We start from the raw sequence: 24598 nt of genomic DNA on the forward strand, positions 1-24598 counted from the left end.
CACAGGTAAGTGGAATTCAGACATAATTTCAAATAACTAAAAGTAACAATTCTAACTACAGTGGGCTCTTCATATCTGTGGACTTGGTATCCACGGATTTAAGCATTGTAGACAGCAAGCTTGCAATGCGGAGGAGGAAGAAGTGGCGGGAGGAGGTGGGAGGAAGAGGAGGAGGAGGAGGAGGAGGAGAAAGGAAGAGGCAGGAGGAAGCCACGGCAGAGGCCTCTTGCCACCCACTGCCACAGGTGATAGTAGTGAGGGAGAGAGGAAGCATGAGGTGACCTCCCTTTGTCCCCAGTGGTGGTGTGGCTGCATGGCTGTGCCACCATTGAGGACAATGGGACAATCGTCCCCGGATTTTAATATCTGTGGGAGGATCCGGAATGGATCCCCTACAGATACCTAGGGCCCACTGTATTACTGGGAAACAGGAACTATGGTGGAAAACAAAGTTAAAACTTGCTTTTAAAAGTTTTAACTATACTAGCAACTAAATAACTAAGCACCCTTGGTTTTAACTATAACCTAACTAATCTCTCTTGAAAGTAACTTCCCAACAAGCTACGACTATGCATGCTAGTTTTAGGCTTTCTCAATTGCTGTTTCTAAGCTGTGAGGGGGACTAGACTGGCCCCAAATAAGCAGGTGGGCCTCGGGTGATGCAAACAAGACTTTTAATATGGGTGGAGGCTGCTCTTTCTACCTTTTTGCTTGTTGATTTGTTTTTATTGCTTTTAAAAATTTACCTACTTTTATGTTTTAGGTTTCTCAATGCAGTCCTTTTAATCATTTTACTGTTAGCTGATCTTTATTTGGGAGAAAGTTGGGATATAATTAAAATAAAAGTACGTCCTCCCTTTCAACTGCAGGACTTATGAGCACTTTTTCATACTCAGCTATCAGTACATAAAACAAGAAATAGCATTCAGACTGACACATTCTCCTGATTCAGTATGATAGCTATTGTGTCTCTGTTGTTCCTCTGGGTATACAATAATGTAGCTGCAAGAAATGTTAGAATGACCCCAAGATTATCCCCAATAGGTCCTGCAGCACAGGTGGTCCATTCATTGGTAACTGTATATTTTGACACTATAATGTGCTTTGTGGGGATGCTATAAGTTGGAAATGACTTGAATGCCCACAACAACAAGCCTCATTCGTAGTGTGGAAACTGCAACTATTTCACAATAAGAGCTTTATTGTCTGACACACAATGCTATTTTTAAAAATACTACATTGGCTGCCAAATTGTTCTCAGATCAAAACAGGTCCCATAAAATATTTGAGTAATTAACTTGTCTTAATGTTTTGAACAGTAATACAGTTGGCCTTCTGTATTCACAGATTCAACCATCCCCAAATTGAAAATATCCTCCCTCCAAAAACATTCCATTCTCAGTTTCTTCCATAGAGCAATCCAGTTCTCTTCATGTTTTTACATTGGTCATAGATGTAACATTCTTCCTTTAGAGTTTTATTGTGTTTATGGGCCTTCAAGCTTCATAGCATTTTCTTAGGCATGAAATACCAGCAGGTGGTCATAAAGTATTGTACAAGAAGCCAAGGTCTCTTCATCAGGCTAGATTAGGGTTGCCATAATTCTCTACCACAAACTGGGACAAAATGTAGGACAAAATTTAGACCAAAATGCAGAACAATTGTAGGATGAAATTTAGCCCAAATTGTAGGACATTTAAGAAAAACTGAGGACCTTAAATGTCCTACATTTTGGGCTAAATTTTATACTATATACTATATCCACAGCATTCCCTTAATCTACCAAGCTGGCAATTTTATCAAAGAAAGAGATTAGGTTTGTCTGGCATGACTTGTTTCTCTGAAACCCATGTTGACTTTTTGCGATTATGGCATTGCCTTCTAGATGTTCAGATTCTCTGTTTAATGATCTGCTCTAGAATCTTTTCTGGTATTGATGGTGAGGCCTTACTGATTAGGGCATAAGACATCTTCCTATATTTATAAATGAAGTAACTTATTTCCAAGATACAGTACAAAAGTGGGGAAAAAATGACTAGCATTAAAAAAAGAGAATAGCACTGGCCTTTGGCTGCCCCCTTCTGGACTGAAAAAACATCTTGTGGAAGATAAGCAAAACTTATTTACTCAACCATACCATGAGAATAATCAGCAAAGCCTCCCTGAGTATGTTTTTTTGGGGGAAAGTGAGATATAAAGGACAATGAGGATATAACAAAATGGGTATGTCAAGTTGATTGGAGTTGATCCATGTCTTCTCCATCTTCTCATTTGCACATTCGAGAAGCCAGGTGAAGAGGTTGCAACAAGTTCCTGCAGCCAAGGTGCTGGGAGTTGGCACGGGGGCCTGTTAGTGCTTTGGTTTCAGCAGTTGCCCCCTGTGCCAGCCCTTGATGAGAGATTTTCAAGAGCTTATAGACTACTCTGATTTCCAGTCCTCTTTTTAATGTGATTATTTTCCCCAATTAATTTGTAGTGTGTAGAACATATCAAGACTACCAGATGACTGCTTCAATGTGCATCTATCTAACTTGTGATCATGTATTACACAAACCCGCCCCCCCCCAAAAAAAAAACTGATAAGACTCAAGGTGTCATAAATGTGGCATGAGTAATGGCTGCCTGCCAAGTCCCATGCTGGCCATTTTGCACATGAACTCTTTGCATTGCTGACCTCTCAATTCAGTCACATGAACTGGTAACAAAAAGTGGAAGAAAAATAATTCCCTGTCCCATGGTGTGGCAAATAATCCCTTTACGACTCTGGGAACACTATTCCCTCCCTAAAAAACTAGAGAATAAAAGTGCCAAATCAGAAGGACCACATAAGGGTGATAAAGTATCAGTGCTATGTTTAACTTTACTATAGACTTTCATAATTCATCTGCTCTCTCCTGTATATCCAAGAAGTCTAAAATTGTCTAGAAAGGCCCCGATCTAGGTCTCTCAGCCAACTCAAGTTATGTAGATGGCTAAAAGCCACAGGGCCTTCTTCCATATGGCACAAAGTAGACTCCCCAGACCAACTTATTTATGTTTTTCCTTTCCTTCCACTTCATCTGTGCACTTCCCTTCCATCCCACTTTGTCCTCTTTTGAGACCATACATGGCCAAAGGATGCAAGGTGAGCCAAGTACAGAGTAACAATGGAGAAGGCCCCCTCCAAGAAATACTGGACTGTTAACTCTACTTATGCCACTTCCAACAGGTGAGGATGATTTTTTCCCATATAGGCATTTTTCAGTTACCCCCCCCCCCAAAAAAAAAGAAAAAGAGACAAATGTGGTTTAAAACATAGATTTTATGAAGTGTACTTTATCATCTTATTAAAAACATTTTTACTTTATCATACAGGCAAAAAAAGAACAAGTGTTCATTGTTAAAAAAAGAAGAAGGCTAAAATACAATTCTAAACTAGATTATTTAACAAAACTATAGAAAATATTTCCTTGGCTAGAAATTGCTGAAATTTCTCAATTCATCTGTCAGACCCATAGAGGGCCCTGTATCACAATCATTTTTGTAAGCCAAAAGAATATTTCCTGTAAACTAAAAGCAATTACCAATTCCCCATGTCCTGCAGCAAGGGTGGACAAACTCTAGAGATCAATAGGCCAATTTTTGGCCTCAGGACCTCCCATAGGTCACAATAGTCCTTTCCTTCCCACCCAGCCCCCAAAAACCAACCCAAAATGCAGTAGCAGGACAAAAGGTAGAGATCAGAAGAAGTTGCAGGGAGGCATGCATCTTGTTTTATGGCAAAACATCCACTTGTAGATGTTTCAGGAAAAGAAAATAGCTATTTTTAATGACGAAAACACTGTGCCTTTGCCTTACGGAAGGGATTTGTTCCAGACTCCTCCCCTTGTGGCGGTGTGTGTTGCGTGCGCCACAGGCACACACACCATTTCCTGTATGTTGCGTGGCTTTCAGTATAAGCTGAAAGCTGCGGATGATGAGGGTACACTGTATTGGGGGGTGTCCAGGGAGACCTTAAGAGCTTCAAAAAAGAGGGTGTTGGAAGCTGCACATGGCCCATACCCCACTTTGCCTACCTCTAATCTGCGATATGTCTCTTCACAGCTTATTTATTATCCTTGAAAACTATTTATAAAGAACTTGATTGCTTCTCCCTTATATTTAAACATGTAAAAGTTGGCTTACTTTTATGGGCACTCCTTCTAGTCTACCTTGTTTTCTTTACGATTTTTTTTTTTTTGCACTGACTATACTTCTCTCAGTGATCTGGAGTTATGTTGATGGGCAGGGATGTGGAACATTTGGCACTCCAGAGAAGTTGGTTCATATTTCTAATCAACCCAACCCAGCATGGCCAATGATAAGGAACTATGGGAGCTGTAGTCCTAAACATTCAAAGGGCCAAAGGTTCCTCATTCCTCTTTCAGATTGTACTTACACACTCTATCTGAAGCACTGTCTAGGACAAGAGAGCCTACTTCTCATTCCGTGTGATACAAGTTCATATCCCCAAAAGTCCAGCCGAAATGGTCAGTGGTAAAGGTTTCTGGGAGATGATATTCAAAATATCTGGGGAGCCAAAGGTTGAGAATCACATGCTGAGAACATATCCAACCCTCTGCTTCACCTCCATATTGCTGGAAAAATCTGATAGTATTGGTTAACTTGTCTTTTACAAAATACTTGCCTACCATAATTGATTTCTCCATTGAAGGCACTATTCTCATCCATTGTGGCTTGCATTTTTCAGGGTAACGTTTTTTATTTATAAAACATTTTATACTGTTTATTTTGGGGTGTCAATAACCCTTCCTAATTCCATGCTATGCCCACTACACTGCATATCTTTGTCACATAGAGTTCTACCTTCCAGTAGCTCAGAGTGATAGGCGTATTCAACTGGGAAACAGCATCAACAACCCAGAGAGAAGTTGTGCCAATCCCTGTATTTAGCTTGTCTAATTCAAATAAACCAGTGCAGTTCGCACTCGTCACTCAACAAACGTAGTACAAAGAACAAGAAAATTAGAGCCAATCTCACACATTGGTTGCTACAGCTCATACTTTGTTTCTCTTTACTATGCAGAGCTACTGTTGCTGTGATGACCTGTTGCTCAGAAGCAACCAAAACAAATAGGAAACACAAACTAGGCATAACTCTTGCCCAGAACACTAGCAATTCCCAGAAACAACCTAAGGATATTCTTGCTTCAAGTATTCTGATTACCCCTCCTCTCCCAATTATATTCCATACTCATTCCATTTATCTCCGTACCAGCGCAAAGAATTTACTCTTCACATTTAAAGCTGTTCATTTCTCTGTAATAACTATCTTTTATTTTTGTCCTATCTCACCTCAAACAAGCCTTCACTGGTGGTTTCACATACTGACACCTCCAGGTCTAATACTTGCTTCTTTCTACCCCTAGAAAACTAACACTCCAGTGATGAAGTTGAGGAGTCTCATCACCTTGCTCCTCAAAACTTTTTAATAATTATTTTTATTCTTCTGTGACTTTTCTATAATCCTCACATTTATAAGTGGCAAAGCCAGGCTGCACAGAGCCTGGAAGCATTTTATTTTATATCTCACTTTTTAGGACAACTGCCAGAATCCCCTGCCAGTACGGCCACTGCTGATAGAGGGATTCTGAGAGTTGTTGTCCAAAAAAGTAACTTTTCTTAGACCAGGTATGCACCATGGTTTTAAGAAGTTTATGTCCATGCCTGCCCCTCACATGTCCACACCACAGATGGAGACAAATGGACCACCACATCTGCATGGCAGAGGTCATGCTTTCAGGAGAGAATGGAAAAATTACCTATTTCTATGCATCACAAAAAGTCAAAATCTGGATGAAACTGGTATCTGTTCCTCTTACTTTATATTCATTAGTGAAGTACCAAATCCAAACAATAAACCGATCTGCTCTATAGTGCAACTAGCGTGTCAATAGCACTGAATACATGTTTGCTATTAGTTTGTATTGTATTATAAACATTCCCTATGAAATCAACAATTTAAAAGGAAAGAAGGAAAAGGAAAGCTAAACCCACCTATCAAAAAAGGACACAGAAGAAACTGACAGCTGATCTCCAGCTTGTCCTAACCACTGTGTCCTTGTACTTCCCCCAGATGTTAATAGAACATTTTAAATTAAAGTGTGTCTGTGTGGTGGGGTTAATATATAGTGTTTTAATACTAAACAAAACAAAAGGTAAAATGATTGGAGACAGGGTTAACAGTCTGAATTGCCAAAACCAGAATATCAGGAACTACAAAGCAATAGCACAGTTAAGAGCTATACTTCTGTGGCCTCCTCCTGTGATTCACCCTAGAGACTAATGTCCGCCGTGAGACACCTGGGCGGGAGGGAGGAGAAGCTGCCGAATGTGGACGAGCAGACCAGGAAGCAGCAGGGGATACAGAAGTCGGCTCAGCAGACTGCATCTGCACCAGTGATTCCAGTAGCTCCGTCTGTCGTTGCATGATGGCAATGATTTGTGCAGTGTCTGCCCTATCTCTTTCCCGGTCTTGCAGGTCTGCTGTAGCATACCTGTTCAGAGATGACAGGATCCTGTCAGTCACTATGTGAACTCTCCGGTCTGCTATTCGTGACAGTTCCAAGACTGCATCATTCCTGGTTTTCCTCTGTCGTTTTCGGACTCTGGACAGGCGTTCTTCGGAGGGAAAAGTCACATAGTTGTGTAGCAGAATTGGTGATGGTCCTAGGGTAACATCTGAAGATATGCAAAATCACTGGTTAAAACAGAGGGCACACATGATGCAATAGCAAGCAGAACAAATGCTGTTTATTACTTACCCATCCTTGTGTCTTTGGCTAATGAGGTGTTGGGGAATATAGGTGGCATGGGAGCCAGAAGATCAGTTTCTAATGGGAACAAAAATGGATTAAAAATGTTTTACAAAGACACTCATCCATGAACTAGTGACAACAGTATAACCTCAAAATGGAAGGTCACATGTACAAAACCTCACAATGATAATGGCAAAGTGCAGTTTTGCAGAGTTCCATACAGAGACACAAAGTGGAGTTCTTACTTGGTGCTGGCCAAGCCATGTTTGCAGGCTTCCCAGATGTTGTCCTCGACACGTAGAACATGGGACTGGGTGTGGCAGAATCAGAGAGCTCAACTGACATCTGTGGGCATGGAGAAAACTGATCTTGGCTGTCATTATAGTCCTCGGTTGTGACAGCTGCTGTTCCCTCTGCTGCAGGACATGGGGAATTGGTATCGCCTGAAGACTCTTCTGGCAGAGAGATATTTTGTAATTTCTTAGGCAGCTGAAAACTAGACTCACCAGCGAATATTCTATCGAGCTGCTCGTAGAAAGGGCAAGAAATATATTCTCCCCCTGAGCAGAAGCTGTCCTTGGCTTTCTTGTAATCTCTTCGCATGGTTTTCGTCTTGGTTCGACACTCCTGGGCAGTACGTTCATGTCCTCGCTTTGCCATTTCACTTGCAATAACCTGGAATGTGTCCATATTTCTATAGCTGCTTTGAAGCAGCTGCTGGATCTTCTGCTCTCCCCATATATCCAAGAGGTCAATGACCTCAGTGTAGGACCAGTTATTGCCACGGCGGCTCATTGTATTGAAATATACAACCTATTTAAAAAAATTATATGACAATGAGCCTACCAGAGCATGCAACTCACTTTTCAAAGACAGTCTACAAGTCCTTTACATGTTCCATTTACTGTAGATACTCATGTATAATTCTAGAAACTGTAGTCAAAAAATTGATACTTTAACTCTTACCAAAAAAGGACTCATCCCCTGGTGAAAGGTGAAAGCTTAATCCCTCCTCAGGCCACCTAAAAGCACTGAGCCCCTTTACTGTCTCATCCATCCAGCCTTTGGGGTGAGCACAAACAGTTATGCCTGCCAGAATTTTTTAAGTTCTTTGGCATCATTTTTCTTTGCTTCATCCTTTATTACACCCCCTCTATGTCTTACTCGCAACTTATCCACAGGTCATATCAAAATCCATAATTTTGGCCCCAAAACATGCCCTCAAATTATACATGAAGTTGACTTATAGTCCAGTATATATGGTAGGTTATAACTCCCACTCCTTGCCATCTTGAATATTTCCCTCTATTCTTTTTCAGCTCTACTAACTTGTGGTGCCTGTTTGCTTCACCACAGTGTAATCAATGTTCCTCTCTTCTCTGCTGGGAAAACAAGATTTAGTCTATATTATCTTGACTATGGCAGTCGTATAATACTTCACTTCCTTGTGCTATGTTGTTATGTTCGACCTATTCTTTCAATATGGTAACAGAAATATTACTGGATATAATGGCATTTTATATCCTATAATTCTATCCCCACATTTTCTACTTGCATATGTGATTCTGGACTTTGAAAGGTGCCACTATGTACTTTTCAGTCATAATGATAAAACATGGTTTATTGTTACATATGAATGAGACTCGGGCTCACATACTCCAATTCTTCTCTTTTCCAACAGCTGTGATCAGAAACTTTCCTTATTTTGAAAGTTAATAACAATTTAGAATTCCACATCTAAAATGTGGTTAATTTTAACTATAGTTCATGAAACACGTCAATTTCATACACCAAGGTTTAAAATTAATGAGGATTTACTACTGTGTTTGATTTGGGGAGGGGGCTGGTTTTTTGTCTCACTGCTGTGAGGCACCCTGAAAATATTCACAGTGAAAGACAGTGATAGAAACAAGGCCTTGAAGTGTGTAGGAGGCAAAAGGAACAGAGGCAAGACTCACAGACCCCCCCGCAAATGTCCCAGAGAAGTCAGGGTCCTCTTTAGAACCTCACTCATTCAGCAAAAAAGTCTGAAGAGGAAACAACCTACACAGGGAATGCTATGGTTGAGGGTATTTATTTCTAGTACTATGCATATCCCACCCTCTGTTTAAAGATCTCAAGCTGGCATACAATGAAACCAACCTGATTAAACCGTTTATAAAAAACCCACAATTTTTAAAGGTTGAAAATGTATTAAACAAATTACCATGTTAACAGGGCAGATTAAAACCGATTAAAATAGTCTGAAATGATCTGAAACCATGCACATGTGAGATTAAGTCTCCAAAGGCTTTAGTGAACAGTCATATTTTTACTTGATGTCTGAATGACAATAGATATTGGTAACCATCTTGAATATTCAAATCCATCTTCAATCCAGGCTCCAAAAAGTTACTTGCTAAGTGTCATGCAAAGGGGCAGTGAGGGAGGTTGCTGCTAAGGAAGCAAGGACAGATCCTTCCCTGTTTGAATGCTGCAACTCCCCTCAAAAATCCCACCATGCTGTATTTACAGCCAGTGGACACATTTAAAAAGCTTGACAGCGTGGAAGGGGAGGAGAAAGGTAGGAGAGGATCCCCCAATTCTCCCCAGAAATAAGTGGGAAGAGGATACCCTTCTCTCTCCAGTAGAGAACCCCTCCTCTTGCTGAAATTAGCCTAAATGCAGCTCATGGAGGGGGGGGGGGGGCTAAAAGTCATATTGATGTTGTGTGCCTTCAAGGCAAATCTTATGACTGGGTTTTCTGGCAAGATGTATATATACAGAGGAGGTTTAGCAATGCCTTCCTCTTAGGCTAAGAGGGTGTGACTTGTCTGGCATCATGCAGTGGGCTTCTGTGGCTGCACAGGGTTTCAGATCCTGGTCTCCTGGAGATCTAGTCTAATACTCAAAGCACTAGACCACACTCTCTCTCTCTCTAAACATCATGCTGGGGATATTTTTGGTAGCATGTGACATGTGTGTGTGTGCAGGGGGGGACAGCATCAAGGTAACCAAATTATCAGGCCACATGGCAACAGGGTTATCCTCTCTGCCACATCTCTGCCCACTCCAGCCATGAAGCCTCTGATGTCCTGTCCTGGGAGGAATACACTCTGTAAGTTGAAAAAAGTTCCTCATTCCTGGTCTACACTAATGGGTAACAGATCCCAAAGGTTTCAGATAGAGCTTTTCTTGGCTTCTCCAAAAGCCAAGGACGGAACTTGAAACCTTATGCATAAAAGACATGTTCTATCAATAAGGTACAGTCCTTCTCTTTGTTTTTCAACTGAAATTACCATATCCAGAAGCGGAAAGGAAGAGACACAAGTTCTGTTTAGGAATGTTGTGTACCAAGCTCTGTGCTCCATGCAATTAGAATACAGTATACATTATCTTACTTCACATGCATACAAACATGTTTTTTAAATCTTATACAATATTCAAAGAAGAAAGGATCCTATGAAGGACTTGTACAATTTAATAAGCTGTCAAGTTGTAATGTGAACAGGGAACAAAGCTGTAGTATACTTCAAAAGGAAATAGGCTACTTACAAATTATCTTTCAGTGATTCTTTCCTGGTATCCTAACCATAAGCGAGCAGATACATGGTGAATTTACTGCAGGCTCCTACTAGGTTGAAAAACAACAGACAACCAAAATAAAACAGGTTAAATGAAACAGAAAGAAAATAAGATTAAGCTCTCTTTTTTGCTGCATCACATCCCTTTCATCCCTGGGATTTGACCTAAAGATTTCAGTTCTAAATCATTTACGTATTTACATGTCCAAATATTTTTATGGAATTTTGAAATTTAGCATACTGATGGTGTTAAAAAAAACCTATAAGTTACAAGGAAAACTTGAAAAATTTACACACAAAACCACTGTATCACATTTGTGTTAAACTGAAATTCTCAGATACATGTGTGTGTTTGGATGGGAGATAGTGGTATGTTCATGCACACACGCATATTCTGTTTCAGAAGTCAACAGTACAATTTTTGTTCATTTTTGAGAAGGTTAGCAACTTCCTTTCTCCCCTTGTGCTGTAATGGCAATTTTATCCTGATTTATACATGCATCTGCAGACTTACCAAGCTGGAGGAATGTCAAAAGCTTATTGCTTTCAAAATAGCCATCATAATGTTGCCTTTCTGTTTTTTCTAAAGTAACTGGAAGACTGAGGACCGATGGAATTATATTTATCTTCAGAGTACAGAAATGTATGAGCCTATAAGAGAAAGAATAGTTTTTAAATCCTCATTATTTGCTTTGCTCCAACAAAATAACCATATTTTCTTGAGTACCCAGCTTGTTGGGGGCAATTAGCTTACCATTGTAAACCACTTAGAGACTGCTTAGGTGGTATGAAGCGGTATAATAAATGAAGCTGCTATTGCTATTGAAATTAATGGTACACTGTACAAAACATTAAGTTAATGCTGCATCTTAAATTTGGCACTGTGATCTGAAAAGGAACCAGGTATGCTTTTTTAATTAGAGAACCAATGTTTTAGGATTGATCAGCTGATCGCACGGATTGCATCTGCATTGCAGAAATAATGCAGTTTATTGAATTATTGCTTTAGGTGCCATGGCTCCATTTTATGGAATCCTGAGATTTATCCATGGCACCAGAACTCTCAGACAGAGAAGGCTAAATATTTCACAAAACTACAAATCCCAGAATGCCATAGCATCGAGCCAAGACAGTTAAAGCACCGGAAAACTGCATTATTTCTGCAGTGCCAATGCAGCCATAGGCAGGCCTAGCACTGCAATTGCACTGCAAAACCTATAAATCTGAATCATCTTCAAGACTAAGAAACCTGCTAGCTATTAAGATTATATTTTTTGCCATCACAGACTAGCACAACTACCTTGTTGAATAAAAATACAGTGCAAATACAATCTGGTTCTTGAAGCAAAGTTGTTGCAAGGATTTTCAAAATCAATTTAAAAGGCATTGCAAAAATGCTAAAACTGTTAGTTGCTGTAAGTCAGAAACTACTTGGAAGCACACAAAAACATATAAGTATTGATAGTATTCCCTCTAAGAATAATCTCTCTGTGTGTGCATATTGTGTGCCTTCAGATTGTTTCTGATTTACTGCAGCAAGATTTGATCAGAGGAGGTCTGCCTCTGGGTGACCAGATCTCATAGCCACAAAGGAGGGCAGGGCACCATAAAATGTAGGACATTGAAGAAAAAAGCAGGACATTACCAAATAAAAGCTAAAAAGCACTCGCAGAAATATAAATCCATGCTTCTTAGCCATGCTCAAAATGGAGGATGTTTTGAAATTCCTCCTGGACAGAAGGCTGAAATGAGACATTATGACTTGCCCAAGTCACCATAAGTCATAAGCATGCAAAAAACAAAGAAATATTGCATCCCCTCTGCTAATCCTACAGTAGGATAAATATGGATCTTCCTCTTTACTGGAGATACAAGCAACTATTTGGCTTTTTTTAATATAAAAAATCAAAGAGAAAGCAGAGGGCATCCCACACTCATGGCATTTTGCTGTGCAGCAGGCCCTCTCTGTATCTTTGTTTCTCAAAATGCATCCTAGCAATTTCTTCCTCCCTTTTCCAAGCCAGAGGCTCTTGCAGACCCAGGAAAGAAATACCTTTGTGATCCATGCTTGAAAGTCTCCTTGGTGGTGCATTCACAGGACAATTTTAGAGAGCCTCATCTTGCTAATCCCCCCATTGCACAGGCTTAGAGACCCAGGATCTTTACAAACACAATGCACAGAAGCCTGGCCCAGGAGGTGCAATGTGGGGGGAGGAGGAAGAATATTCCATTCTGTTTTGCAGGGGTGGCCAAATAGAAAGGCTCCCATTGGTTTCTCCCCCCCCCCAACTGCTCCAGCCCTTTTTGCACACCCAAGGCAGTTATTGCATTGAGTCCCTCCTTGGGAGAGACTAAGGGAAGAAGTGCAAATTACCTTGGAGCAGGATTTCAGCCATTTTCTGCATTTTGGAGCACTATTGCATCACCCTAGGCTGCATCTGCACTGCAGAAAGAATGCAGTTTGGCAACATTTTAATTCAGTCTTTATTTACAGTCAATAGACCCAGTAAGACATGCTGTACTTAAAACCATATGAAATAGAGAGGTTGCATACAATTAAAAACCAGACAAAATAGAAAGGTTGCATACAACCTTACATAAAATTAAATTATCAGGTTGCATTACAACACTAGATAGAGATTGTTATTTTTAATGCTTAATCTTTTATTATTGTTAAAGTACACATTCTACAAGAAAGAAAGAAAGACACAATCCACTAAACAGTTCTACTCCGTTACATCCACTAGACGTTAGACCTACTACTACGCATAAAAACATGGAACATAAAAATATATGTTACACAATAAACTAGTTCTATACAAACCAAAAAACTTCGTAGTCTCTACCCTCTGAATAATTCATACTCTATTAACAACTTTTACCTCTATTTCTTATTCTATCGTACACTATCTTATATTGAAATATTTATATCAAAATATTTATTATATACTTATATTGAAATATTTACTTATATTATAATGCAAATATTATATTTTATACTTATTATACCTATATTTATATAATATACTTATATTGAAATGTCATATTAATATTATATAAGTATATAATATTATACTTATATTGACATAGTTCTTATTATTGGAGATTATTATTGATGACATAGGTCCAAAACACACTGCAAAATTAATCCAGTTTGAGACCACTTTGTCTGCCCAGGCTCAATGCTAGGGAATTCTGGGGACTGTAGTTTTGTGAGACATTCAGTCCTCTCTGTCAGAGAGCTCTGGTGCCACAATAAACTACAATTCCCAAGATTCCCTAGCACTGAGCCAGGGCAGATAAAGTGGTCTCAAACTGGATCATTTCTGTAGTGTGTTTTGAACCATAGTTATAGATCTACTGCCATTGGTCAGACCCCTTTTTGATCCTCTGTTCTCTCTAATTTTAACAGCTAAAGAACTGCAACAGACACAATAATGTTCATGCATTTGTCTTGCAACATTATTTTGATATAAAACATTTCAGAATGGCCCAGTTTACAGCTCAATGAGGGGGCAATCGCCTGGTTCTGGTTGTAAAAGTTACATGAGAACAAAAATACAACGCTTTAACCACCATGGCTCCGTGCTATGGAACTCTGGGATCTGTAGCCCTCTGACAGGAAAAGCTAAACATCTCACAAAAGTACAACTTCCAGAAGTCCATAGCATAGAGTCATGGCAATTAAAGCAGTGTCAAACTGCATTATTTCTGCAGTAAAGGTTAAGACTAGTGGGTCCCAAACTTTGGCCCTCCAGATGTTTCGGGCCTTTAACTCCCAGAAGCCTCAGCCACCTTGGCCAACGTTTGGGAATTCTGGGAGTCCAAGTCCCACGCATTTGGAAGACGACCAAAGTTTGGGATTAGACTGTAATGGTACCCAACTGGCACAAAAGGGGCCTCCTCAGAGACAAAGGCGGGTTATAAACCGCCGCTTTGAGGCGGTCTGCCGCCACTGCTGTTTGCTCCGTGCAGGAGCCGCAGCAGCCACACCACGCGGCTCCCGCACAGACTGAAAAAGAAGCTTCAAAATGGAGCTTCTTTAAGCGGCGCCTCTATGATGTCGCGAGGCGCCAGGGGCGGACTCGCGACGTCATAGACGCCACGACACGTGCGGACGCACAGCGTTTGATACGTAAACATGGCAGCCCCCATGTGGAAGGGGCGCCGCCATGTTTTACGTATGGAATATGTACTAGGGTTAGGGGGGTGCGGAAGCACCGCCCCTTCCTAACCCTAATACGTATTCCATACGTATTTTTTGGCGGTTTGTAACCCGCCACAGGAACCAACACATGGGTGAAAAATCATTACATTAGTAATTAATCATAAGGACCAGTATTATTAGTCGTTATTGATTAGTAATATTAATTATATTAGTAAATATTAGAAAACCAGTATTGTTAGTAATAATTAAATAGTAATATTAATTATATTACATTGATTATATATATAATATTTATATTATATACTACTATAATATTAATTATATTCGTACTTAATAATACAAAACCAGTATTATTAGTAATTATTAATTGGTAATATTAATTATATTAGTAATTAAGGGCAGGGAACCGTCTAATTTAAAAAGATTGTATGCACAGCGCTGTGTAAATTTACAGTGCTTTATGAATAAAAGATAATAATACTAATTAGTAACTATTAATTAGTAATATTAATTATATTACATTGATTTTATATATTTATATTATATATATATATATATATATATAATGTTTATTTTATTTATGTATATTAAATACTAATATAATATCAATTATATTAGTAATTAATAACAAAACCAGTGTTATTAGACGTTTTCCAGGCAATTGCAGAAAGGGGAAGCTCATTCATTTTGTGTTTTTGCTGCAGAGGCAGATTCCTCCTCTGCGCCTGCGCTCTGTCTGTCTCTTTGCAGACGCTCCCTTATAAGCAGAGCGTTCCATTTTTTCCCTCGCGCTCAAAAAGGAGGCACTCAGAAACAGCGAATTAAAGAGAGAAAGAGGTGCTATTTCAACGACTCACTTCCGGTTCTCATTTGCACTCCGCGACATGCATCTAATGATGGGAGGCTGTGGAGCCGCTCTGCCCCCTCTCCTCTATGGTGACCGCGTCCCTCTATCGTTCTTGATCCCAACCAATGAGGGAAATTATATTCTCGCGAGAATGGAAGCGAGAAGAGAAATGCGGAAGTGGGGCGAATGAGTCATACTACCGGCTCTCGGTCGAATGTGAGCGTGCGCGGAACGCATTTCTCTTCTCGTTTCCATTCTCGCGAGAATGTAATTTCCCTCATTTCCGGCTATCAACTTTCTGCTCTTTTCCTTTCCGACGCCTGGAGTGTTGCTTTCTCCGCGCGCATGCGCACTGCGCCGATCTCTCCCCAGCGCTGTCGGAGAAGGAGTTGGGAAGCTAAACAAAATGGCGGCGGCGGTGGTGGAGCTGGGGCTGCGGACGCGCGGGTAAGGATGGCCGCGTGCCCCGCTCTTCGGCCAGAGGAAGGGGAAGAGGGAAGAAGCGGCGCCAGAGAACCCTTATAACGGCCTAGAGGCGGCCTCCGTTCGGCCTGGGGCCTCCTCGGCTTCAAGGCGGGGACGAGGCCGCTCCGATCGCGCTCCACAAGGCCTTGCCCCTCCGAATGGGAAGGGATCAGGTCCAGCAGTCCTTCGCTCCCTCTGAGGCCTGGACCAAGGCAGATGGACTGGAGGGAGGAGGGCGCTCCTTCTTCCTTTGGGCCAGGCCTGGTGGAGCTGGCTGGCCTTTGTCTCCCTCTCGGCTACACCGAGGCAGATGGCACAGGTTAAAGTTCTTGGTTGGATCAAACCATGGTTTAAAAACCTGGTTGGATCAAGAAGACATGGTTTAACTTGTGGTTGGATACAGCCATCGTTTAAAAACCTGGTTGGATCAAGCTGTGCTTCAGAAATCTTGGTTGGATCAAACTATGGTTTAGCAGCCTTGATGGGATCGAGCCATGGATTTAAAGGTGTTGGTTGAATCAATCCACAGTTTAAGGATCTTGGTTGGATGAAGCCAAGATGTAACAGTCTTGCTTGGATCAAGCTGTGGTTTAAAAAAATTGGTTGGATTGAGCCATGGTTTAAATCTTGAATCAAACCATGGTTTTAAAACCTTGGTTTAAACCTTACCTTAAGAATTCTGGTCTAAGCCATTGTTTAAGAATCTTGATTTAAACCATGGCTTAAAAATCTTGGTTTAAATCACATTTTTAAAATCTTCACTTACACCATGGCTTAAATCTTGGCTTAAACCAGTCAATCCCAAACTGTGCCCTTCTAGGTCTTTTGGACTTGGGCTCCCAGGATCCCAGACTGTTGGCCAAGACGGATGAGGCTCCTGGGAGCTGACTTCCCAAAACACCCGGAGGACCAGAGCTTGGGAAACACCAGCTTAAAGCATGGTTTGAACCTTGGCTTGAATGACTTCAAAAAGCACTCCTAGATTTCTAAATCAATAATTCCTGTTTTAAGTCTCGTTGTTACTACTGTTTTCTAATCCTTTTACTGAAACAATGATGGCTGTTTGAATTTAGACAGTTTATTGTCAATTGCTTATTGTTAGACCAGTATCCATTGTCAGTTGCTTCCTTTTAATCGCTTTGTTTTGTATGGCAAGAAATGCCAATCAGCAACATGTCCTTTAATTAACGTAAATTCAACTGAAAGGTTGACTTCTGTTTTCTTTCTTTTCTTCCATACATTTCTGTTACACGCTCACAGTGTAATTACAGTATAATTGTGTGCAGTACTCTTTATTTTGACACAGTGAGTGTTTCAAAAATGTTTGAAATGAGTTCCATAATGAAATTTTCCTGTGGACTTGCAATGTTTTATTTGATCCCAATATATTAGTTTGAATGCGTTCACAGAATTGAAGATGCCGACATTTCAGAGAGGAGCGCAAATGAAGAAAACGGAGAGATTTCAGAGGGAGACCAACCTCAGGCCAAGCACAACCGACATAAAAAGAAGAAACACAAACATAGAGGCAAGCATAAGAAACACAAACATTCTTCAGAAGAGGATAAGGACAAAAAGCATAAACATAGGCACAAGCACAAGAAGCATAAGCGGAAGGAAGTTGCTGACGCCTCTGATAAGGAAGATGGACCAGCAAAAAGAACTAAAATTGATTTCTTAGCTCCCCTAGAAGATTTAGAAAAGCAAAGAGCGTTACTGAAAGCTGAACTTGAAAATGAGCTAATGGAAGGAAAAGTACAGTCTGGCATGGGATTAATTTTGCAGGGTTACGAGTCAGGCTCTGAAGAAGAGGGAGAGATCAATGATAAGGTGAGGAACGGGACTAGATCATCAACTAAATCATCAGCTGTTAAGGGGAAGCTAGAGATCGTGGAAAATAAAACTAGTTCAAAGAAGCGGAGTAAGAGCAGATCAAAAGAACGGACTCGACACAGATCTGATAAAAAGAAAAGCAAAGCTGGTGCTGATCGTATAAAAGAAAAACCAGCTAGAAGCAAATCAAAAGAGAGGAGAAAATCAAAAAGTCCCTCTAAAAGGACCAAGTCTCAAGACCAGATCGGAAAGTCAAAATCACCAACCCTTAAAAGGCGCTCTCAAGAGAAAAATAGGAAGTCCAAGTCTCCCCCAGAGGATAGGAGTAAAGCAGAAGAAAAGATTAAGTTAAGAGATCGTAAAAAGTCTCCCGTTGTTAATGAAAGCAAAAGCAGAGATCGTGGCAAAAAATCCAAATCCCCAGTAGAACAAAGGAGCAAATCCAAAGACAGGCGATCGAGGTCTAAAGATAGAAAATCCAGAAGATCAGAGACTGAAAAAGAAAAGAAGCCCATTAAATCTCCTTCTAAAGATGCATCATCAGGGAAAGAAAACAGGTCTCCTAGTAGGAGACCTGGTCGCAGCCCAAAAGGAAGAAGTTTGTCTCCAAAGCCACGAGATAAAACAAGACGCAGCAGATCGCCTCTCCTTAATGATCGCAGATCTAAGCAAAGTAAATCACCGTCCCGAAACCGATCTCCCAGTAGGAGAGCAAAGAGCAGATCAGTGGAGCGAAAAAGAAGAGAACCTGAAAGGAGGCGGTTTTCTTCTCCCAGGTAATTTTAGCAAATAAAGCAATAGGTTCGATTTCCCCTGTAGTCCCTACACCCTCATAACTGTTTTGGAGAGGTGTAGAAAGATCCAGAACATTGTAGGATGTTATACTGGAAACAGTAGGGGAAATCAACATGTCATCTCCCCCACCCCCCTTTTTCTTGGAGTACTATCTCAGTTGAATAAGGAATGTTCCTTTCATGGTAGAGCACTTCTATTTCTGGAAAGAGGTCTGGATTTCAAAGAATTTAGTGTATATAAAGAAAGAACTGCAGCTAGGTTCATTAAATTTTTCACTGGAAATGGCTATATGAATAAAACTCCAATTTCAATCATGTTTCTCAATTTAGCAGTTGCTCTGTCTATATAAACTAGTTCATAGAAACATAACTGTGGGCCAAAACACTGAAGAAATAATCTAGTATGAGAGTGCTTTAACTGCCCTGGCTCGGTAGTAGGGAATCCTGGGAAATGTAGTTTATTGTGGCACCAGAGCTCTCTGACAGAAGGCTAAATGTCTCACAGAGTTACAGTTCCCAGAATTCCCTAGCATTGAGCCAGGGCAGTTAAAGCAGTCTCAACCTGGATTATTTCTGAAGTGTGTTTTGGGCCTGTGTTCTAGTTAATTTTTCAAGCCCATTATGTGACCAATGTTCTGTCCCACTTTGGCAGTTCTTAATAGAACAGAATTCTTAATAGAATTCTAGTTAACCTCAAGATTGTGCCATTTTCAGAAGGTAGGATGTGATTCTGTTTCCTGATTTTTTCATATTTTTCTCATGCAAAAATTAAATACCTGAACAGTGCTTCCGCTGTTAAACAATAAAAATAATTTTGTAATGGAGTTCCTCTCTCAGCCATAAAACCCACTGGGTGACCCTGGGCAAGTCCCATACTCTCTGCCTCAGAGGAAAGCAACAGAAAACCTCTGAACAAATCTACCCCCATGATAGGTTCACCTTTGGGTCTCCATAAGTAGGAAACAACTTGAAGACACCACAACAACGAACTTAAGATGCTGTAGTTGATCATCATTTTATTGTTTTTGTAATCAAAGCTTTGTTTTTAAGAATCATTTTAATGAGATTATGGGCTGGAATAGATGGCATGGATGGGTCAATGCGAAGCCACCCCACCAGAAGACAGTTTGGGGCTGTAGCAGCTGCACACCAAAAAGGGAGCTGCACACCTTTAGTGGCTCTTCCATGGTCCCACACTGGATTCCTGTTGTGGGCTTGTGGTGTGTAACCTCCACACCCCCAAGACGTCAAGAAGCCAGCTGACATCCAGCTGCTTGGGCGCCTTCAGGATGTGCGTACCACATCCCGAAGCTGCCCACAACCACCCAGAAGGCGGCTTTTAGTGCTGATCTGTACCAGCCCTACATCAGTTTATCTTAATTAGAAATCTATTACTTTCCATCTTAGTTTGATTAGAATTTATTTGGATGCAATATAGCTATTATTAGATTGTTGGGTTACAACTCAGAGAAGTATATTTAGAAGAAATGTTTAGGTGAAGTTACAGGTTCTTTCTTATTCCAATACTTTATTAGCAAGAATTCCATATGCACTCAGCAAAGCCAAGAATATTGAATTTGATCCATACTTAGTTATGCTTGGAAGTTTAGTGAAATCACTGAGACTTCAGTTCATCTTGCCTACAATGTCCCATTGATTTCATTGGATGTATGTAACTATGGTATGAAACACACAGGCCAAACAAAGCAGCTTTTGATCACTGGGGGTGTGGCATTAAAACGCGGCATATCCCAAAGTGATTAGAAGGCGCTCCACTGCTGCAGTCTGGTTCTTTGGACTGGATCAAAAAGTAACAGATACAATCCATCCCCTGGCATTGGGTGGTTTGGGACTGCTGCCGCAGTCCACTTTGGAAGTGAGCAGTGCAATTGCTGCGGTCCCAGCATGATAGCAGCTAAAAGCCACTCTTTATTGCTGTGTTTCGCCACAGTGATAGGTTTGGATGAAACCCATTATGGATGTATTTTACATTAATATATTAGTATTTTTGCAAGTAGGATGATAGGCTGGAGGTGGGGGTAGAGCTAGGATTGTATTTTTATATCTTCATTGCTTCCTGAGCAATGAAGATATGCTGTAAACAATAATCTGCCATTACCATTTTCAAATTGTCTCCCTAATGGTATTTATTATATCTGGTATTTTTTTACTTCTTGCAAATTAATGACTGTAGTACTTATGACACATTCTTCATTGAGCTTGTGAATAGACACTGCTGCTGCTTGGAAAAATGAAAAACACCTTAAGGCAGAACAGCTTTTTTTGAAAGATATTTAATTTGGGGACTCCTATTTATACCTAACACTAGGTATAAAGGCAGACTGAAGTTTAGGAAAACATACAGCGCACCCACTCCATATGCAGGCATGCCATACACGGCTTCTGGTTTATGCTGAAGCAGCGCTGCAATGTATTGAATGGCGCATGCGCCGCACCGCCGCAAACACGAGCCCCATTCTATTGAATGGGGTTTGAGCTTATGTGGTATTTGCCTTACACAGGGGGAGGTGTCCGGAACAGATCCCCACATAAGGCAAGGCTCCACTGTATTTGAAAGTTTACTGTTGGCAATTAAAACAAATAAGATGAGGATTAAGAACAGATATTGAAACTTGCTTTGCTGACAGACAGGGCAGATTATTTGATTATTTATTTATTTATTATGTATAGATTAGTTAGACCTAATTAGAGTAGACTCACTGAATTGGCAGAACTTAGATAAGTATTGATTACAGTGTTTCTATAGATTCAGTGAATCTACTCTTGTTGGGCTTTTAGACCACAGTCTTACCTAGGGGCAGATTTGATTTTTCAGCAGGCACTAATAGAGCAATAGAGCAAAGAGAGAACTTTGGGTTTTATCCTTCGTTCTGCTCACTTTTTCACCCTTGCCAGCTTTCTTCTCGGAAGGTCTTTGCTGAGTAAGGCATTTCACCTGTTGAAACCAGTACTATGGGGCTTGTCCTGTCACAAGAGGAAATCTATCTCAGCTTTTGTGCAGCCTAGGTTTCAGACTCATATTAGAGGAAATGTTTACTGTTTTCTATAAGCTTCCAGTTTTACACTGTTTCTGCTCTCACTTTCAAGAACAAGAACTAGAGATGATATCCTTTCTAGACGTGAGCGATCAAAAGATGCAAGTCCACCTAGATGGTCCCCATCCAGAAGAAGATCCAGATCTCCCATTCGACGAAGGTCTCGCTCACCTCTACGTCGTAGTCGGTCTCCAAGAAGAAGGAGTAGATCTCCTCGGAGAAGGTATGTGTGTACTAAACAATTTATAATATACATAAATTAATATGTCTATAATATATAATAGACATATATTAACTAACAACAGTTATTCGTTTTATATATATATATATATATAGAGAGAGAGAGAGAGAGAGAGAGAGAGAGCGCTTGTGTAGAGGTTTGAGCATAGGACTACGACTGGATTCAAATCTCATCTCAACCATGGAAACCCACTGGGTGACCTAGTGCAAGTCACATCTCTCACCCTCAGAGGATGGCAATGGCAAACCCCCTTTGAAGAAAGATGCCAAGAAAATACCATATTAGGGTTACCATAAATTGGAAATGACATAAAGGCACACAACAACAGTGTTTTCTTCTTTTTTTCTTCTTCCTTCTCATTGTATACTCACTTCCCAAACTCTCTTATCCTTTATGTGTAAGCATAAGAATAAATATTCATTAGTTTAAAAGGTGTATTTGTTCTTCTTCACAGTTTTAAAACATTTTTCCCACTTTCAGGGATAGAGGTCGACGAAGTAGATCTCGTCTTAGAAGGAGATCCAGGTCACGGGGTGGCCACAGACGTAGGAGTAGAAGCAAAATAGAAGATAAATTTAAAGGAAGCCTTTCTGAAGGAATGAAAATTGAGCAGGAGTCTTCATCAGATGAAAAGTAAGAATGGAATTTTGATACTTTGTTTTATGATGTCCTGCAAAAGTATAGTCCTGCAAGCAAATAAGCGCAATGATTTCCTCCAGTGGCCAGTATTTTCAACATGGGTGGGCAGTCTTGAAAATTAATACAGTCATCATTCTACATTCGTGGGGCATCCGTTCTGGACCCCCGTGCAAATGGAAATTCTCATATATTCAAACCCAATTAATTATAATGGGCACACGCTCCTGCGCACACCATTTTAATCCCTTCCCATCTTGCTGTCGCAACAAGTGAGACCGCAGACTACAAGTCCGCAAATTAGAAGAGATGACTGTAGTGAGTTAAAGTGCCATAGCTAATTTATATATAATATACCACACACATAGTACAGTGATCCCTCCACATTCTCTTGGTTTAGGGGTGAAGGACACCTGTGAATGTGCAAAAATCACAAATTTAAAAAAAATGCTATTCTTTTTACCTAAGAGTACACCTCTCTAGAATCTCCATGTCCTCCAGTGCAACTCTGTGATCAACATCTGTCAGAGGTTGATCATAGAATCATGCTAGAGGACCTACAAATGCCTGGCGAAATGTTTTCTCTAGGAACCTCTAGGTACTCCAGCACAAGTCTATGGTCAACTTCCAGCAGATTTGTGCTGGAGGAATTAGACATTCCTAGAGAGAACATTAATAAAAGCTGCAAATAAAGGGTGGAATATTATTTTTATTAGCCAGAGCTTTCAGTCAGTGTGATGAACTTGAAAGTACATAGATTTAGAAACCTGGATTCAATAGTTTTTCATGTGATATTTTATTCCTGGAACTTTGTTTAGTCACATTTGTCACATCTCTGCATTTTATTTTCAGTCCAGAGAGTTCAGGTGCACTTTTTAAAACTGCTAGTGATTTTCAAGCTTATGCAGATTACACAAACTTGACTTATGAGCAACATTTGCTCACTGGTGTCTTAAACAGAGTTGTATCATGGGGCACTGTGTGGAATACTGATATCCTGTGTTCACAGTTAAACAAAAGGAGGATCAGATGATTTACTGTAATGATAAAAGGCTTTGGTTTGGATCTTAAGATAATTTAAGAAGATACATGAAAGAAAAGTTCCCATTGCTTTCCCCCCCCTCCAGCTCAGTTACATTACCCTCCTACAGAGAGCCTCTTCAGAGGATTGGAGGCACCAACTAAACAATACGAAAGTGGACAAACTGCTATATTGGGTGGACTTCCTCTCCCGGGACAATTCCGCTCTTTCTCTGCAGCCCCTCTTCTTCAGAATTGTTGGCTGACCTTCCAGAGAGGGATTTTATGGGGGCCGTATATAATTGGTGTAGAAAAAAGGAGAAGACGGGAAATTCAACAGTACTTTTTCAAGGTACTGGTCTATAAATTGTTGTAACAATAGATGTGTGGTGATATTATTCATTTTCTAATAGCCTTGAAGACTTTGATGTTGAAGAAGAAGATGAAGAAGCTCTGATAGAGCAGAGAAGGTTACAGAGACAAGCAATTGTACAGGTATGTGATTGTGCTTACCCCAGTAAACCCATCTAACATTTTGAATATATTTACTGGGGGAGGGGTGGTAATAATTATAATGCAGGAAACCTGTACTCCAGAGAAGGCTTTCAGGCAGTCCATGGATGGCCTTCAGGGAATTAAATCATTTTTTTCTGATGATCAGATTCTCAAACTGGTCTATGATATAAAAAGGTTACGGACCATTGCTCTGGTGCACTTTTAAAGTTTCAAAAGTCCTGAAATGTTATGGGATGAGCTTAATATTTGTCTGCTTTAAAGATAATATTTCTTAATATTATTTTCTTAATGGAAACATTGGGTAGTTGCAATGTGTAAAGCCATTTAGTTGTCAATTTTGGGTAGAGAAGGAGATGCAAGGTACATTTGTACGCTGTATAAATAATGCAGTTTGTCACCACTTTAAGTGCTGTAGCTCTATCCTGTAGAATTTTGGGACTTACAGTTTTACAAGGTGTCTAGCCTTCTCTGCCAAATAGTACTACCACCTCATGAAACTACAAGTCCCAGGATTGTGTAAGATGGAGCCATGTTAGTTAAAATGGTGTCAAGCTGCATTATTTCGACAGAGCAGCTGCATTCATGGTGTGGAAAGGACTGAGGATGCTAAATGCAATCCTGTGGATGTTAACAGGAGAAGCTCAGCCCAGCCCCTGCCATGT

The 24598-nt window shown here is 40.3% G+C and overlaps 2 protein-coding genes across 12 annotated transcripts in view; one reads left to right on the top strand and one right to left on the bottom strand.

Annotated features, from left to right (window-relative positions):
- Positions 1 to 3316: 3316 nt before the first annotated feature.
- LOC149317007 (uncharacterized) lies at positions 3317 to 15564 on the bottom strand. Of its 8 annotated transcripts, none has more exons than XM_089516661.1 (7): positions 12414 to 12615; positions 10875 to 11011; positions 10332 to 10407; positions 7043 to 7610; positions 6804 to 6872; positions 6537 to 6720; positions 3317 to 4548 (listed from the first exon to the last, which is right to left on the bottom strand). In XM_089516661.1, exons 4-7 carry the CDS (start codon positions 7590 to 7592, stop codon positions 4461 to 4463), a joined length of 891 nt encoding a protein of 296 aa, XP_089372787.1. In that variant the 5' UTR covers positions 7593 to 7610; positions 10332 to 10407; positions 10875 to 11011; positions 12414 to 12615; the 3' UTR covers positions 3317 to 4460. The 8 variants fall into 8 exon arrangements, with proteins under 8 accessions (XP_089372787.1, XP_089372783.1, XP_089372785.1 ...); XM_089516657.1 differs by lacking the exon at positions 12414 to 12615 and adding exons at positions 12735 to 12803; positions 15386 to 15564 and having other exon boundaries at positions 4458 to 6720; XM_089516659.1 differs by lacking the exon at positions 12414 to 12615 and adding exons at positions 12735 to 12798; positions 15163 to 15196 and having other exon boundaries at positions 4458 to 6720.
- Positions 15565 to 15660: 96 nt separating this feature from the next.
- Positions 15661 to 24598, top strand: part of PRP4K (pre-mRNA processing factor kinase PRP4K) — a 28896-nt gene continuing 19958 nt past the window's right edge. For 2 of the 4 annotated variants that reach the window (XR_016280557.1, XR_016280558.1), the window contains exons 1-5: positions 15661 to 15822; positions 17250 to 18449; positions 21576 to 21746; positions 22245 to 22397; positions 23834 to 23915. Coding sequence is in view for 1 of the 4 variants with exons in the window: in XM_089516654.1 (XP_089372780.1) it covers positions 15782 to 15822; positions 17250 to 18449; positions 21576 to 21746; positions 22245 to 22397; positions 23834 to 23915 (1647 nt within the window). In the remaining 3 variants the exon portion in view is untranslated. The remainder of the gene's footprint in view (positions 15823 to 17249; positions 18450 to 21575; positions 21747 to 22244; positions 22398 to 23833; positions 23916 to 24598) is intronic. The other 2 variants (XR_016280556.1, XM_089516654.1) reach the window with 2 other exon arrangements.

This window comes from Sceloporus occidentalis, unplaced genomic scaffold, assembly GCF_023333645.1.
Source record: "Sceloporus occidentalis isolate IW3139 unplaced genomic scaffold, rSceOcc1.0.p SCAF_3, whole genome shotgun sequence".
In the NCBI taxonomy this organism is placed as follows: domain Eukaryota; kingdom Metazoa; phylum Chordata; class Lepidosauria; order Squamata; family Phrynosomatidae; genus Sceloporus; species Sceloporus occidentalis.

Bases quoted from the DNA above. Each gene is read 5' to 3' on its own strand.
- LOC149317007 (XM_089516660.1), bottom strand. From the start codon at position 7,592: ATGAGCCGCCGTGGCAATAACTGGTCCTACACTGAGGTCATTGACCTC. The intron at 6,873-7,042 runs GTAAGAACTCCA...TGTTCCCATTAG, and splicing joins CATGGCTTGGCCAGCACCAA to AAACTGATCTTCTGGCTCCC. The intron at 6,721-6,803 runs GTAAGTAATAAA...GCATATCTTCAG, and splicing joins AGCCAAAGACACAAGGATGG to ATGTTACCCTAGGACCATCA.